Genomic DNA, 15,318 nt, shown 5'->3' on the forward strand with positions numbered 1-15,318 from the left:
CAGCATGCTCCGGCGCAGGGCATGCCTGTGATGTCACAAAAAGTGTATATATACGGCTACAGGGAAGAATTTCTTCCTCTATTGTTACATTGTAACAAACGGGGCCGGGGCGGAACGGGGAGAAAGCCGTCTTCTCGTCACGTTTGCAACATTTTGACACCATTCGATTAAAAAAAGAAGCCAAAATCCGCGTTAATGCGAGACGAAAGCGAAGTAAGCACCGCCGACTGAACCCGCCCCGGCGAGAAAAAGGATAAACGAACACAGATGTCAGCGGATTTCTACATCGCAAGCCTATCAGAAAGATAAGACATTCGGCTAATTATATTATTCCATGTTAGGAAATATTCGCCGCTATTCATATGACGTCCCTATTTCTACCGTCTGTCCTTTAAATGGATAGGCATGCAACATTTAAATAAAACCCGCAGGTCTAGTAGACAGCTCCTGCTTTCTTCGTGTGTGCAGAACAATGAGCATGGAGCCTAAGTAGCCTACTATAGTCAGATATAAGTGTTGCAAATTGACAGTCACGCAAGCTTCCAGACAGATTACTTTAGGTTACAATTGCCCCACGGTTGCAGTCTGGATACTCGGTTCAGAGATATCGGTTTTGTACTAAAAAGGCATCTCATAGGGCGTTGAAAGATTGATGTGCAGCTCACATTGGAAAGGGAAACGACCTACGAGTTGGTTGGAATAAGGGTCCTTGTTTCTGCCCCAGGTAAGAGGGTTTAGTATTTCATTAACCGGGTGGTTTGCCATTGTGTGTGCCTTTATGTGTGTGTCTGTGTGTATATTAAAAATGGGTAGAGCTGGAGAGAGAGGACGGTTGAGCCTTTGCCTGTTAGACAGATAACATCCAACCTTCTCCAACGCAGTCAGTTGCTGCATGTTCACAGTTGAACAAACCCCTCACCAACACCGCCTGTCCTGAAGGTAAATAGCAGTATAATAGCAGTGTAATTGTCCTACACCATGTAGTCACAATTGTCTGTAAGCATACTGCAAGTCCGTCCAACTAAGTCCTTAAAGGAACAGGAGGGTGAGTCTGATTTTCATAAGGGAAATGAGCAGACTATCAAAATTCAGCCTCTGCTCCATTTGCCTCCTATTTATATTGGGAGTCCCCAGGTGGAAAATGGTTCACATTGATGCTATAACCACACTGGCATCTTTACTGAACATGTAAGACTTTGCAGCCTCCTCTGGTGTGTTAAATTAGGTCAAAAACCTAATTCCAAAGAGGAACATAGATGGGGAAATCCACATTAAAATACAATTTGTGTACTGTTTCAATGAACACAGACATCTACACGACATCTCCCTAAGCACCGAGGCATGAATTGATTAGTTTCACACTGACATTACGTCCAATTTTAGGACTTTTTTGACAGGGAGTGTCCTCATATCCCAGTAAAATCACCGTGGCTGCAGCAGTTGTTTTATTATTCACTGTCCTCAGCTCAGCTCCATGATTTGTCTCTACATGACATCATCCCTACATCATATCTCTGTTTAGATTGAGGACAAACTACACTGTACGATATTATACAAATGTTACATGTTAGTCCCATGTCAGGCTGGATTTTCCCTTTCGAGATGTTGGAAAATGGCTCATTTGGAGCTGTCCCCTTAAGGAATAAAGATGCAGCATGTTGCTGTCAGTAGCATGTTAACCCAGACACAGTCAAAATGTGCCTCATACATACTACGGATGTAGATTTGCATAGTAAACTATTCATTACCTTTTTAGAAGTACCTTATTCATAGGGAATATATAATAAGATAAGCATGACCACATGTCTTTATGGAATATCATTGTGAATATTCATAATTCATAATATAACGTAATATAACATGCTGCTTTTCATTCACCCTGTTTGACAGCAACCCGCTGCTGTGATTGATCAGCTTCACTAATATCAATTCCCTTTGCACTGTTTATAGCAGAACTAAGATTTAAAAAAAGCCATGGCCAGTCATTTGCTTCAAGGCTGTTCGCTTTAAACCGGCTTGCCTAGTTGCCATGGTGACGTCTCTAGACTTGATGATTTTAAAGTAGGATTCCATGTGAGATGGAGGGAGGAGGGGGGGGGGGATGATGGAGCTGGAATACAGATGAAAGGAGACCAAACAGAAACAGCCGATGTCACCTTTTTTTTGGTTTCTGTGTTTGTGCCGAGAGCTGACCTGACTGACACAGATACACATTATCCTAACACGTTTAGTCTTTTAGGAGTTTAATTAGCAAACCGATATAACACAGTGCCACAAACATTATCCACACTTTGCCTTTCATTGATGAAAGGGTTTTAAATCATCCACGAGAACCCACTTTTCCCACATCTCTGGGTTCACATTTCCTGGTGCCCGAGTGTGTTGTCTGTGGCTGGACAGTGTGCTCCTCTGTGCCCTCAGACACCGAGTTTCCATGGAGGCAGGTTCGTCCCTCAGCCTCAAACGAAGATATGAAGAGGTGGACAACAGCTCTCCATTCTCTACACCTAAGGACTCCGACGATGACATTTCCAGCAGTGACAGCGCTGACAGCTGTGACAGCCTCAACCCCCCCTCCAGCACTGCATTTACCCGTAAGGAACAACCGGAGACACACGCTAAAGGCAATACACTCTAAAACCCACTCAAACAGTTAATTAGCTTAGTTAAAGTATTTGATTACTCAAGTATAACATTGCATTCCCCCCCCTTTTTCTCCACTTCAGCCACCTCCATCCTCAGACAGCACAAGCTGTCACCGGGGGGAAAACGGGTACGTTTTGATGTGGTGACAGTGTATTACTTTCCCCGGCGGCAGGGGTTCACCAGCGTGCCCAGCCAAGGTGGCAGCTCCCTGGGCATGGCCCGTCACCACTCCTCTATCAGACACTACACACTGGGCGAGTTTGCCCGAGAACAGGAAACGAGCCACCGGCACACTTTACGCCAGCACCTACGCCAAGAGAAGCTCAATGCCCGCAAGATGAAGGTAGGTTTCACATTTTTATCTCAGACTGTGTGACTGATCAGTGGATTTAAGAGATGACTTGAGGTAGATCAAAGTGCCTTGTTTTGGATAGTGATGCACCGAATCCAGGATTCGGCTTCGGATTCGGCCGAACATTGGGCTTTTTGACGGGGTTCGGTTTCTGCCCAACCTTAGAATTTTTTCCCACCGAACTGAACCTTACGCTTGCGCTACGCTGGTCGACGTAATGACACCGCCGTTGATTACGGGGAGGTGTTTACGTAGGTGGACTGCTCAATGCAGTAGGCTGTGAGAAAGTGAAACTGGAACTCGTGAGCAGAAAAAGTGTTGTTTGGCAGTACTTTCAGTCAAAAGAAGGCCATTCAAGTCCAGCTACATGTTCAATTTGCAATGCCGATTTGTCTCGTGGTGGCAAGGACCCTAAACAATACACAACATCGCCGCTGTTAAAACATTTGCGTAGGAAACATCCAAAAGAATACGAGGTATGCATGAAGGAATCTACAGACAGCAGCCAAAATGCAGCAACTTCAGGTACATTACATACATTAATGTGTTTACTGTGTTCATGGACTGAGGATGGGAGTAGGATTCGGTATTCGGTTTCGGATTCGGCAGAATCTTAACCAGTGGATTCGGTATTCGGCCGAACCCCAAAAATCTGGATTTGGTGCATCCCTAGTTTTGGGTCAAGTATACAGTATTTATTTTTTTGCCTATGACGCCTTACAAAATGTTATGCACCCTTGATTGATTAAGAGAATGTTTTTTTTTGAATGAGCCCCAGTGTCCTGTTTCACTTGACATGTAGAATATCATATAACACGAGGGTACATTTACACTTTTTAATTCCGTGTACTTTTCATTTTATGCTACTTTATACTTCTACATGTATCTACGTTTACATTTAAAGTTACTGGTTACTATTTTTGACAGTGTATAGTCACATTCCAGGTGTATCTGAGTTGTTGGCAGGTCCACCAAAGAGACATTTCCCATATTATTATAATAATAATAATAATGCTGCTTATGAATCATGAATCAGTTACGGGGGCCAATATTCTGCAGAACAAGTACTTTTTGGTGATAATTCTCCTTTATTATACTTACGTAGGTTTTTGATTGCAGGACTTACTACTACTTAAATTAAGGATCTGAGTACTTTTTTTCTAACATTGTCCATTTGAAAGTTCCAGTATGAAATGATTAAGATACAGATAAAGCTGTTTTTGATGTATCAATCTTAACTACCATGCTCTTGAACTTTAAATAGGGAATCAGTCTCTTATTGTCTCCAGCTCACAGTTCCACACTAACTGTCGTCCACAGCTGACAAGGAACGGCACGGTGGAGTGCGCTCAGGCAGACCTGCTGACTCTGGAGGACGTATCAGATGAGGACCTGGACGTGGACGAGGTGGAGGTGGACGACTGCTTCTTTCTTCAGCCGCTGCCCACAAAGCGCCGCCGAGCCCTGCTGCGAGCGTCCGGCATCGCCCGCATAGATGCGCGGGAGAAAGCCGAGCTCAGAACCATCCGCCTGTCGCGGGAGGAATGCGGCTGCGACTGCCGCTTGTACTGCGACCCGCGCCACTGCGGCTGCAGCCAGGCTGGGATTAAGTGCCAGGTAAGGCTTGTTGGCTCGTCTGTGTGCATGTGCAGAGAGAAGGGAGCCACTGTGCAGTTTTTTGCTGAGGCTGGAATGAGTCTTCACTGCTCAATGAAATGTGTGCCCGGTTTACAATACTTGAATCATTTGAAGTCATGTGCAATTTACACTCCCATTGGCCTTTTCTTCTTTTGACATCACAGAAGAAAAAGCACAGGTATAAATAAGGAAATTCATGATGGCCGTTTGACTTTCAGGGTCCCTGTATTATGCATCCTGGCTCACTGTCACCCTGTCATGGCTTACTGGGACGCTTGAAGAGCTTGACCAGTCAAAAATGTCTGCTGTGATCTAAGCCAGAATTGTGTATCCATGAAATAAACATGTTCATTATTCCAGTGAGACTATCCTTATAGATTGAAAATATGACTGCGTAGATATATTTTGTTCCTGCAGCACCTCTGCTGTTGTATTCTGCTTGCCGGTCACTCTCTCTGTCTTCCATTTGTTAAAAAAACAAAAAAAACAGTGTTTGTACTTCAGTATTGGCACCAAGAGAGTCTCTACTTTACTCTCTAAGGGAAGAGAACCACCTAAAAGCTGCATTTGTACAGTTTAATAGTAGTAGTTTAATTTCAGTTGGTAAAATAAATCAGTTCATTCGTTCTTTCTCCTGTTAGGATTTGTGAATGCTACTGTATATTCAAAGCACAGTATGATACAGGGCTGCAGCCAGAGCCATCCATTGAGCTTGAAATGCAATTTCTCTTTTATTGATCAGTGCGGTGAAATGAGCTGAATTTAACAAAATCAACAATTTGATGCAGTGAATCAAATACTAGTCAATAACCTTATCATCCATTTGTACAACTCATTTATGTAATGTAATATTTGGGGGCAAGAAGAACAAGAAGTGATGATGTCTCAATCGAGGAAATTGTGATGGACATTTTTCTGATGTTTTGTAAATGCAAATGAATTATAGATTGAGAAAATAACAAAAATGGAAGAAAAAACAAATCAATAATAAAAATAATTGTTCGTTGCAGCCCTAGTATTGTCGATGTTGTTGATGATAGTGGCACACCTGTTAGAAGAATCATCAAGGTCCTTTTTGGAATATATTTTCACAACCACAACCGTATATAACTGTAAACACTTATATAACGTATACAACTCTTGTGTAAAAGAGTCAGTAAAGTGGTTAGCCTCTCCTGTTGAAATCAAATAAAACTGGAACTGAAATGACCTCTCCTTTCATTCCCAGGTGGATCGAATGTCGTTCCCATGTGGCTGCTCTCGGGATGGCTGCGGCAACATGGCGGGCCGCATCGAGTTCAACCCTCTACGCGTCCGAACTCACTACCTGCACACCATCATGAAACTGGACCTGGAGAAGAGGAGGGTGCTGATACAAGGGACCGGCGACCAGTACGCTGAATCCGACCACATGTCCTCCCCCTCCTCCACTTGCCCCACGTCTCCGGACCTGTCCTCCGTCGCCGGCCTGGACTCTGAGCTGGAGGAGAGCGAGGCGCAGACGGCGGCGGAGGTTCAGGATCTCCTGGCGGAGCAGGACATCCTGGAGCGAGAGAACGAGACGGCCGTGCTGCACCTGCAGAGCGCCGAGGAGCAGGAGAGGCGGGAGCGGGAGGAGGCGGAAGGGGAGGCGGTGCAGCCGGAGCTGGGCGCCGAGCAGCCTCTCTGCCTCCTGCCGGGGCAGGCGGAGGTGCCGGGGGTGGAGCAGGTCCTCCTGCAGGGGCCGTTCCCCACGGGGGCCACGGTGCTCTGCATCACTGACAACCAGGAGGAGAGCCCCTCGGCCCTCCTCAAAGACTCCACTTCTCTGCTCTACTACCAGCTCGGCCCCATACAACCGGGGGCCTTCGAGAGCCTGCACGGAGCGCAGGAGGCGGAACAGGAGGAGCGCTTGCTGGGAGAACAGTGTTCAGGAGGAGGCCAAAGGAAAGAAGAAGAAGAAGAGGAAGGAGGAGGAGGAGGAGGAGAGGAGTCGAAAGATGATAAGCCTGAAGAGATCCCCTGCAGGCCGATTTTGGGAAAGTCTTTGACCAATGTGATCCTGCGCTCGGAGGGATGCGTGGCAGTGGTGGAGGAGAGGCCCTCGAGTCCCCGGCAGAGCCTGGCTGATGTGCAGCAGTGCCAACGGGAGGCGTGCTCAGAGGAAGGAGTCAATCCACTGCCTCCCGAAGTTTAGCTCTAGCTTCTCTGCAGATATTTTGCACAATAGCTTCATCTAAGATGAAAAGAAATTACACATTTCACATTTATCACTGCTATTATCAAGAATTATTACAGGTTGCAATCTCTTGTAGTGACTGTCATTGAATTATGTGGAGAATAAGAAGTGAGTATTACAATACCTAAGGGAGGGGGGGTGGGATGCTGAAAGCACATATAGACTACTCCCGAGAAGTAATATGGATGCAGTTACAAGGAAACATTGTAAGTAATTCAGTTTAGGGGTGATGAATACGGCCTTAATGGAAAAACATTAAAAAACACCACTTGTGTGTAGGAGTCATTGGCCGATGGGAAAGTACACAGCAAGTAGTGCTTTGTTAATTTCCATCGTAGTGAACAGGAAACACAATGTGGGAATGCTGACATAAGACTTTTGTTTGGTGAAAAAAAAATAGCTATCAATGCTAAACACAAATTGTTTTGCAGTGAGCCCGAAGCTTGTGAGTTTAGATACCTACTTGTTCACTTTCCCTTACAGCAAACCTGTGCTGTAGTCAAGCCAAATAAAGGCCTCCGATAGTATCCTCCGCTGAAAATAGACCTAATTATCCTGGAAATACTTGTTTTTGTGTACTGTATATGCATTTGCAATGTGCAAGACAGAGCCGAGGTTGCTGCTTTTTAACCGTACGCACATTGTGAACCGAGGGCGAGTGTTGCGGCGCTGCTGTTAAACGAAGGAAAACCAACACAGAGCAGCGGACCAACACTGGCCTTAGTTATTGCTCTTGCTCACCTCGCGCTGCTTGTGCAAATGCAGTTGATTTGTCAACAAAAACCTCTAGTTTACCTGTAGTTCCAATGCCTATGATATTACTTATTATTTCCTTGAGTAATGTGTCTTTTGTGGATTAGATACTGTTGGTTTGAAGTCCTGAGTCTTTGAGTGAAAGGAGATCTTTTATACTGCTATACCGTAACCCCATGTAGTCAGTCATGTCATGTTATTATGATGAAATGCCAGGATAGATCTTCCCCAGGCAATGAATGAATAATACTACATTATGAGGAAGAGAGGATTCTGAATCAAGTCACATTGCATATGAAGAATATAGCATTGAAAGAGTCAAAGAAAGTAGTAATACAAAGTGATGTGATGTTACTAACTTATGAAGCAGATTGACAACGATGTGTGTGTGTGTGTGTGTGTGTGTGTGTGTGTGTGTGTGTGTGTGTGTGTGTGTGTGTGTGTGTGTGTGTGTGGGGTATATTAGTGAGGATACATATTTTATTCCTGAAAGGTGCTGATGTTACATATTTACGATTCGCTGTTTGTTTTCTCTCTCCACCATCACGAGAAATATGATTTCACAGAGATGTTCCTCGATGACTGATGTTTAGAAATAAAAAGTGTTGCAGAGCCTCTCGTAGAAACGCAATAGCTACTGCACCGCAGATGATTAATGTGGAGATTCTGGAATGAGGCGTTTTGTCATTGAGTATGTAAATGCAATCGTATAACATTGCCTGTCTTTAAATGTCTTTTTTAAGCGATGTCTGATTAATACTGATCTGCCTAAGTGTGCCGACTCTTCTTACACAAAATCGGTCCTTTGTTTTGTTGCCTACAATTACAGCTGTTGCTTTTGGCGACGGCTCGCCAAACACAGGATGTGCTGCCGTGTATGAGATGTCTGATGTTTCTTTGCCTTTTTTTTTTTTTATTGTCTTAATATAAATCTGCTTAAGAGTTGCACCAAAGCAGTGGTTTCAACCCTAATTAGATGACGCTTTGAACCATCAGATTGAAAAAATAAAATGTGAGGCTTTAGATTTATTGTGACCCGTGTGTTCGCGTGACTTGCCTCAACATAGTACCATCTTTAAAGCGATGATTAAAAGCTGCCTATTGTTGAGCTTTTGTCCTTGGCTTTCTACTAATAGACTTAGGTCTGGGACCACTGCATCCAATTAACTCCAGTACACTCTGTGATTGTGTGTTTCTCTGTGTGAAAGGGGTGTGTGATTGTTAGAAAAGACTGATATGTTTAGACTTCACCTAAAAGCTGTGAGAACTACTCTCATGCTAACTGTTGCCTAAAGTGGACAAAAAGGTTTTTTTTTTTTTTTTATACAAAAATAAAAACAATAAAACACTGATTTTAAAAGGATAGAGTTGTGTTTGTGTTGTGTTGGTTTTAGCAGGTAATACATCTTTATTTCACATGAACACAGGGTGGAAACATTACAGGCTAAGCTGCCATTGATGACATTTTGCTATTACCTTGATTAGACTAATTATGGGAATGATCATATATTCACATGATGATGATCCCATTTTTGTGATTTTACTATATTAGCTTTGGATCTAATAGATTTAACTTGATGACAGTTTGAAGAGAAATTAATTCAAGTGCAATTATATTTCACATTTTAGCGTTTCTGATTTGAAAAATGGTTCAATGGTTATTTTAGTTAGTGTTTATCTGTTTATCTATTTGTTTTGTCATGACTAGGGCCACATGGGGATGCGAAATTCCGCAGATTTATCCTTTAAAAAAACAAAAAAAACAAGAATGTTCACACATCTCCACCCCAAACAGAAAAACAGTCTGCTAAGTTCTGCAGATTTCAATTCTGGGTCAGCGCTGAAAACATCCGCAGATTCCGTTTGGGTCTGGTCATTACAATCATCCGCTGTAAACAGATGTGACTGACCTGTGTGAAGTCTGTAGATCTTATGTTGTCGCTTTAAAGGAGAAACCAAAAGGAGAACACGTGAAGCCTTTGTCCTCATTTAGATCCTGGGGGTCATGACTGACTGTCTGATAGGTGCAGTACAGTCTCTGTCCACTAGATGGCAGCATACACTCATTGCATTCCTCTAAGCACAACCTCTCTACATGCAGATGTGTGTGTCACATTACTGGGTTCACTCACTGCAGTTGTTACTCTGAAATCTGAGGCTCTACATTTTATTCACACCACAGGATTATAGTACCACTGGAGATAGTAACTCTGACCTGGCTTTGATTCTTAAGAATAATCAGAGGCGTCCAGTACCATCTTTTTCTGAATCAACTATGTTATCTCACAGTTTATAGGGGCCCTCTCGGGTTTTTCACTGTGTACAATAACTGATTGAATCCAAAATATGTGCTCCCTTTTCTCTTCAATAGCAGGAAGTTGCTAGCTGGCTTAAGTGACACAAAGTCTCCCCTCTATTATATATCGACCTGAGCCAGCAGCGGCTTCTCATGCACGGCCTTTAGCCAGTGTGACCCACACAGCTCCGATGTCTCTGCTCTGGGATGCAGGATGTACACTCCCTGCTCTGACAGTTACTTCCCCTCTAAGTGTGTTTCTTTACCTGAAGCTACCTGATTAAAATTCCCATTCTCTTTTGTGCCAGTCACTGTGTGGTGTGATTCAGTGAGCAAACAGCCTGAGAGTAAGCCCACACACACACACAAAGACACACCACAAACATGCAAAAACAAATTACCTTTGGAACAATTCTGGCAGCAGTCCACAGCTCTGAGAACTATGCATCGTCTGTTTAACCTTTCCGGCCCCTGGCTTTCTATTGTTTCACCTCTCCAATGGCCGGAAGAATTCAGCTGAGCCTGATAGCTTCAGGGTCTGATGATGGAGCCCAACACGAGCCTGTGGAAATATTTAGAAAAAACACCGTAATCAGAGGAGAGAGTGGCTCCCACAGTCATCTCAGAGCGTGTTGACAGATGTGCAAAATCACCAGCTTTATCTGGGCTTTAATTTAACTGTTGTGACTGGACACAGCCGTGGAGAGCAACTGGGCATTAGGGGTGACGTACGTGAAATGGAAAGTTGCCACACCACCTCACTCCAGTCTACCAGTCTGAAAGTGCTGCTCCAGCGCCTGGAAAGAATGCTCTCTCTTTTCCCTCTCGCTCTGTGACGCTTAGTGCTGTGGCATCATTAGGCCTTCACTGAAACCAATCCCTTTTAAATGGCACTATTCATAAAACTGGCTCATGGTATTTTCACTGGTCTGCCGTGCTCTTCACATGCTGGCTGAACTGAGGAGGGAAATCCAGACCCTCCGACACACAAAGTTCACTCTGTGTGCTCAGAGACAGGATCCAAATGCCCTCCTGAAAACAGGAAGAAGGAAACAATGAGGGCCGTTAAGGTCAACACAAAACTGAAAGCTGCTCACACTTTCTCTCAGTGAAATGGCAATGTATGTCCCTAGCTTGTCTTTATATTTGGTGCCTTTATGCAAAACATATTCTCTTAAATTCTCTGCCATAGCCTTTGTTTTCTTATATATAAGCTATTCTACATTTTATTCAGGGACTTTTAGAGAAGGGCAATTTCCTTTCCCATTCATCATGATTTTCACAGTAAAAGCTGCCTGTTGTCACAGAGCGAGGGGGATGGGTTGTCAACAGGAAGTAGTAGGAAAGCTCACTGGGTTTTGAGGATAATAATGTTATCTATGGTTACAGGTGGCCATGGGAAAGAAGTAGCTGGAATAATGTATGCTGAGGCAAAGATTCCTGTAGTCACAGAAGAGTGTTTCCAACACCTAAAGAGTGCAGCTCCCTCTTTATGTGCTGTGGTTCCACTTTGACCTGGTCACAATATGCAGTTATAAAACACCAATCCTTTTACAATTGCTTTAATATTTTTCTATATATAAACATTCACTCAGATGCCAATTTACAGTCCTCCATGAAGGTTATGATGTTCAGTTGTTGTTCAAACTGTTTAAGAGGGATGTTAATTCAACTATGTGATCATTATGGAGGTTGTTGAATTGCATTGTGTTATACTGAGAGGTGTTTCTATTATTTACTCTACCCTCATTGATATAAATGGGTTGGATATAAGATGAGGATTTAAAGCAAACGGTTGCATATGATTCATTTGGGATGGTTGACTCTGTAGCATCGAAGGCAGTCCAGGATTGAAATGTGAAAGAACACACTGAAGCCAAAATCAGAAGATTTATATTATGTCATCAAGCTCTGGGTATAAGATGGCACTGCCTGAACAAGCAAAAAAAGGAAACTGATGCATGGCAGCGCAGCCAAGTGACTCCCAGCAGAACCAGAAAAACAGCTGTGTCCACAGCTGTGTGAAATATGGTGTGTCTTGCTCTGTCTGCTGGTCCCCAAGGACATGTCCATCATGACTACATCCAAGTTCCCCAACATCGACTCTAAACATCCATACACTGTGGAGGTTACTAAAAAAAAAAAAGTTTCTGTTTCGTGCATGTTTTTATTGTTAACATGTTTTTGCTTCCTTTCAGTCCTGTAATAAAAACCATCCCATTAGCTAAGCAACTGGCTGTGTGCCCAGATTTCCTCGAGGTTGAAGTTTAAATATCTATATGCTTACATAGCCTCTTAACAACAACCAGTGGGTAACCTCATGTGAGTGTTTCCTATCTTAACCGAGGAGAGAAAAGAGGTGACTTCATATCAGAAGTATCTGGAGAAAGAGGACTCTGCATCTCTTGAAGCTTTGACGATACCTTTAATTTATGGGAGTCAGTTTTTGCGAATTGGCTGTTGTTAATTTGTTGAAAGTGGTGAGAAAGGTTGGTTGTTGGCTATCTTAGCTTGTTCGAGGTTTTCTTCATAATTACTTGTCTATTTGAAACTCTCAACTGACAACTGAATAGTTACAACGGATGACGTTAACTGGACAAAAGTGGCAAGGTTCAGGGACTGATGGATGAATAATGATATCCCCCTAATGTGGTAATATTATGTCATTAAAATAATATTGTTGCAATATCATATAACAATGCAGTTCATGCTCTCACTACCCAAACCACATTTTAACCACACAAGCAGCGAGGCTTGAGGGATAGTTGCTGTCCGCTGTTTTGGTCCAAACTAACATTTCTCAATAACTTTTAGTTGGTTTGCCAGACATTGGGTACATGTCAAAGTTTTCACTTTTCTAGAAAAATATATCCACATCTACTGTATGGATTGCCATGAAATGTGACACAGACATTTGTGTTGCCCTCGGGATTAATTGTAATAACTTTGGAGATACCCTGATGTCTCATCTAGGTCAAAGATTACTTATATACTTGGTTCATGACCAAATACCTTAAAAACTTTCAGTCCCATAAGCCTCAGCAGAACTTTTATAACTGATTTTTTTGGCCACTCGGGGGGCAAAGGAAGCAAGTTGTGAAACAACACTGACATACCATTTAAGTTGATATGGGGAACTCATTAGCAAACAGTTGCTTATTTAGGCCTACACATCAAGTTCTGAAGCAACATTATCACTCTTTCGGAGTCTTGTTTGTGTCCACCTGATGAATGTAAGTCCAATATTCTCTCTCTTTTAGCTCTGTTTTTGGTCTCTACCAACTCCTGAGTGAAATATCTGTCTCTTTAGTGGCAAAATGCTCCACTACGTTCACCAGCTCATCGCTAACTCTGTCCGTGTGCTGTGTGGTGCTGAGCAGGTAGTGCACAGCTGGTTTTAGGAGATTTTTTTTGCTTAAACAGCTGCCTGCTGCTGCTGAAAATGATGCTATGTGAGGGGTGAAAGTGAACCAAAACAGTGAAGTTGAAGGTAAGACAGCTAAACAATGAGCTAAACTTGCTAAAATGCTCTTAAGCTGAGGGGAGTTGCAGATTCGGGTGATCATTTTCTGTAGGTCACTATGAGCGACCCTGTCTATTATAGCCCCTATAAGTTTTAATTGGCAAATGTTGGCATGCTAACACTAAATTAAGATGTTGAGCATGATAAACATTACCTGCGAAATATCAGCATGTTAGCATTGTCATTGTGAACATGTTAGCATGCTAATGTTAGCATTTAGCACAAAACACTGAGTAGGCTCACAGAGCTGTAGACTGAGAATGAAAAGGAAAAAATAAGGATATCAAAGAGTTTCAAATTGTCTTTCTACAAATGTGTCTTAATGTGTCTAAATGCACTTTCTAACAATGCTGTTACAGCTCTGTTCTGCTCTTGATCCTGATGCTGCTGTCGCCTCGGGCTCACATGATCAATAGCATGTTTGTGGGGGTCAGACTTTGGGTTGTAGATGTGGTGGGAATAAGAGGGATATGTGTTTTTGCAAATCTGGGAAAGGATGTAGAATCACTTCCTGTCCGTGCGCCCCATTCCCTAATGGACAATTAAGTGAATCATGTAAAATTCCCTGCTTGTGGCAAATGTCTAACCCCCATCACGGCAGGCAAGCAAGTCACTCTTCAACCTTAATTAATACCATATTCCTACAGTACTTTTTGTGTTTCTCTCTTGCTTGCACAAAACTGGCAGTGATAGTCAGCCCCAGCAGGGGCTGTGCTGAAGTTTATAGTAGTTCAGTTTTCAGTAGCGGTCTTGTATTTTGATTGTTTTATCCAAATGCCCTCATTTCCTGTAACAAAGGGCTTCGCTGGTCTACCTGTAAAAACATTGTCGTCTCTGTGGGTAAGAGTTTCCATACTGTGTGTGTGTGTGTGTGTGTGTGTGTGTGCTGGGCTATGACTTTTTTCTCCCTCTCTCATCGCCCATGGTGTCATGGAAACATGTATGCAGAAGCAGAAGTGTGTGTTTAGGGAAGGGATGTTGGAGGGTGGAGGCCGCTTTCCATTTGTGGAATAATCTGTAAGGGTGGAGTTTACTCAGGAAATGTGCCGCTTAGGGTTACAGGTGCAGTTTAGGTTGAAGCTGATAAATAATCTTGTATTTTGGCTAACTGCTTCTCATTAAAATGATTAAAGTGATGAGATGAAATATCACTGATAACCCTTTATAGGATCATAATTTTAATACATCCTAGCTTTTGCACAGTGTACACAGCCACATATTACAGATTTACAGGAAAAAGTTCCATCTGTGCTTAAATTAACCTTAACGTAACAAAAAAATCTAAGATATATAATATATATTTGATTATAACTGCCATTAAAAATACCTTAATAATATGTTTCCAATCCTAAATGTATAAGGGAATTCTGACATAGACAAACTCTATTTTTAACTACTGTCTCATTGGTGCGAATGCGTGCTGGGAAGCAGGGCCTGTTCTCGGGTTACTGCTGGGAAAACAGGCGTAGCATGAGTCCAACAGGTGATGGTCTTGATTGAGTGGCTTGTCATAACACTGCAGCGCTTCATCACCAGGGAACTACTGCTGAAAATTAATTACGCATCAGGGATGACTTCAGAAGATTATTTATAGCCTCTCTCAAGGGTTTTAGTGGAAAGAGGATCCCCTCAGAGAGAATGAAGGTATCAGAGGCCTTTAAGAATACACTGCTCGTCTGGATACTCATCCGTTTGACTTGAGGACTAAACAAAGAAATGTGAAGTCATTCATAGTTTGGATTTCTTAAGATCTGCTCTGCATCTGTGGGCTGATGTCAAATTTTAAGTGTTAGCAATCAGCAACAGATAACAAATCAATTCAACCAAATGAACGCGAGGTTAAACTCTCTAATGCGCTGGAACGCCAGATTGGTTTCTGTTTATTTTTTAAG

At 42.8% G+C, this 15,318-nt stretch overlaps 1 protein-coding gene and 1 long non-coding RNA gene across 3 annotated transcripts; one reads left to right on the forward strand and one right to left on the reverse strand.

Annotated features, from left to right (window-relative positions):
* Positions 1 to 42: 42 nt before the first annotated feature.
* csrnp2 (cysteine-serine-rich nuclear protein 2) lies at positions 43 to 7,476 on the forward strand. Of its 2 annotated transcripts, none has more exons than XM_078255698.1 (5): positions 43 to 724; positions 2,422 to 2,624; positions 2,727 to 2,989; positions 4,319 to 4,615; positions 5,865 to 7,476. In XM_078255698.1, the coding sequence occupies exons 2-5, from the start codon at positions 2,435 to 2,437 to the stop codon at positions 6,810 to 6,812; spliced, it is 1,698 nt and encodes a 565-aa protein (XP_078111824.1). In that variant the 5' UTR covers positions 43 to 724; positions 2,422 to 2,434; the 3' UTR covers positions 6,813 to 7,476. The 2 variants fall into 2 exon arrangements, with proteins under 2 accessions (XP_078111824.1, XP_078111825.1); XM_078255699.1 differs by having other exon boundaries at positions 2,422 to 2,594.
* On the reverse strand, positions 6,603 to 10,832 carry LOC144521255 (uncharacterized). Its single transcript, XR_013502293.1, has 3 exons — positions 10,636 to 10,832; positions 10,305 to 10,465; positions 6,603 to 6,851 (listed from the first exon to the last, which is right to left on the reverse strand). It is a non-coding gene; the product is annotated as an uncharacterized LOC144521255 (long non-coding RNA).
* Between the last annotated feature and the right edge of the window lie 4,486 nt (positions 10,833 to 15,318).

This window comes from Sander vitreus, chromosome 7 (genome assembly GCF_031162955.1).
Source record: "Sander vitreus isolate 19-12246 chromosome 7, sanVit1, whole genome shotgun sequence".
Taxonomy (NCBI): Eukaryota; Metazoa; Chordata; class Actinopteri; order Perciformes; family Percidae; genus Sander; species Sander vitreus.

What these genes read in the sequence shown, in the direction of transcription:
- csrnp2 (XM_078255698.1), top strand. Translation starts at nt 2,435, where the DNA reads ATGGAGGCAGGTTCGTCCCTCAGCCTCAAACGAAGATATGAAGAGGTG. An exon ending in ACCGGAGACACACGCTAAAG is followed by an intron (nt 2,625 to 2,726) that starts GCAATACACTCT and finishes TCTCCACTTCAG; the next exon opens with CCACCTCCATCCTCAGACAG. An exon ending in TCAATGCCCGCAAGATGAAG is followed by an intron (nt 2,990 to 4,318) that starts GTAGGTTTCACA and finishes TGTCGTCCACAG; the next exon opens with CTGACAAGGAACGGCACGGT.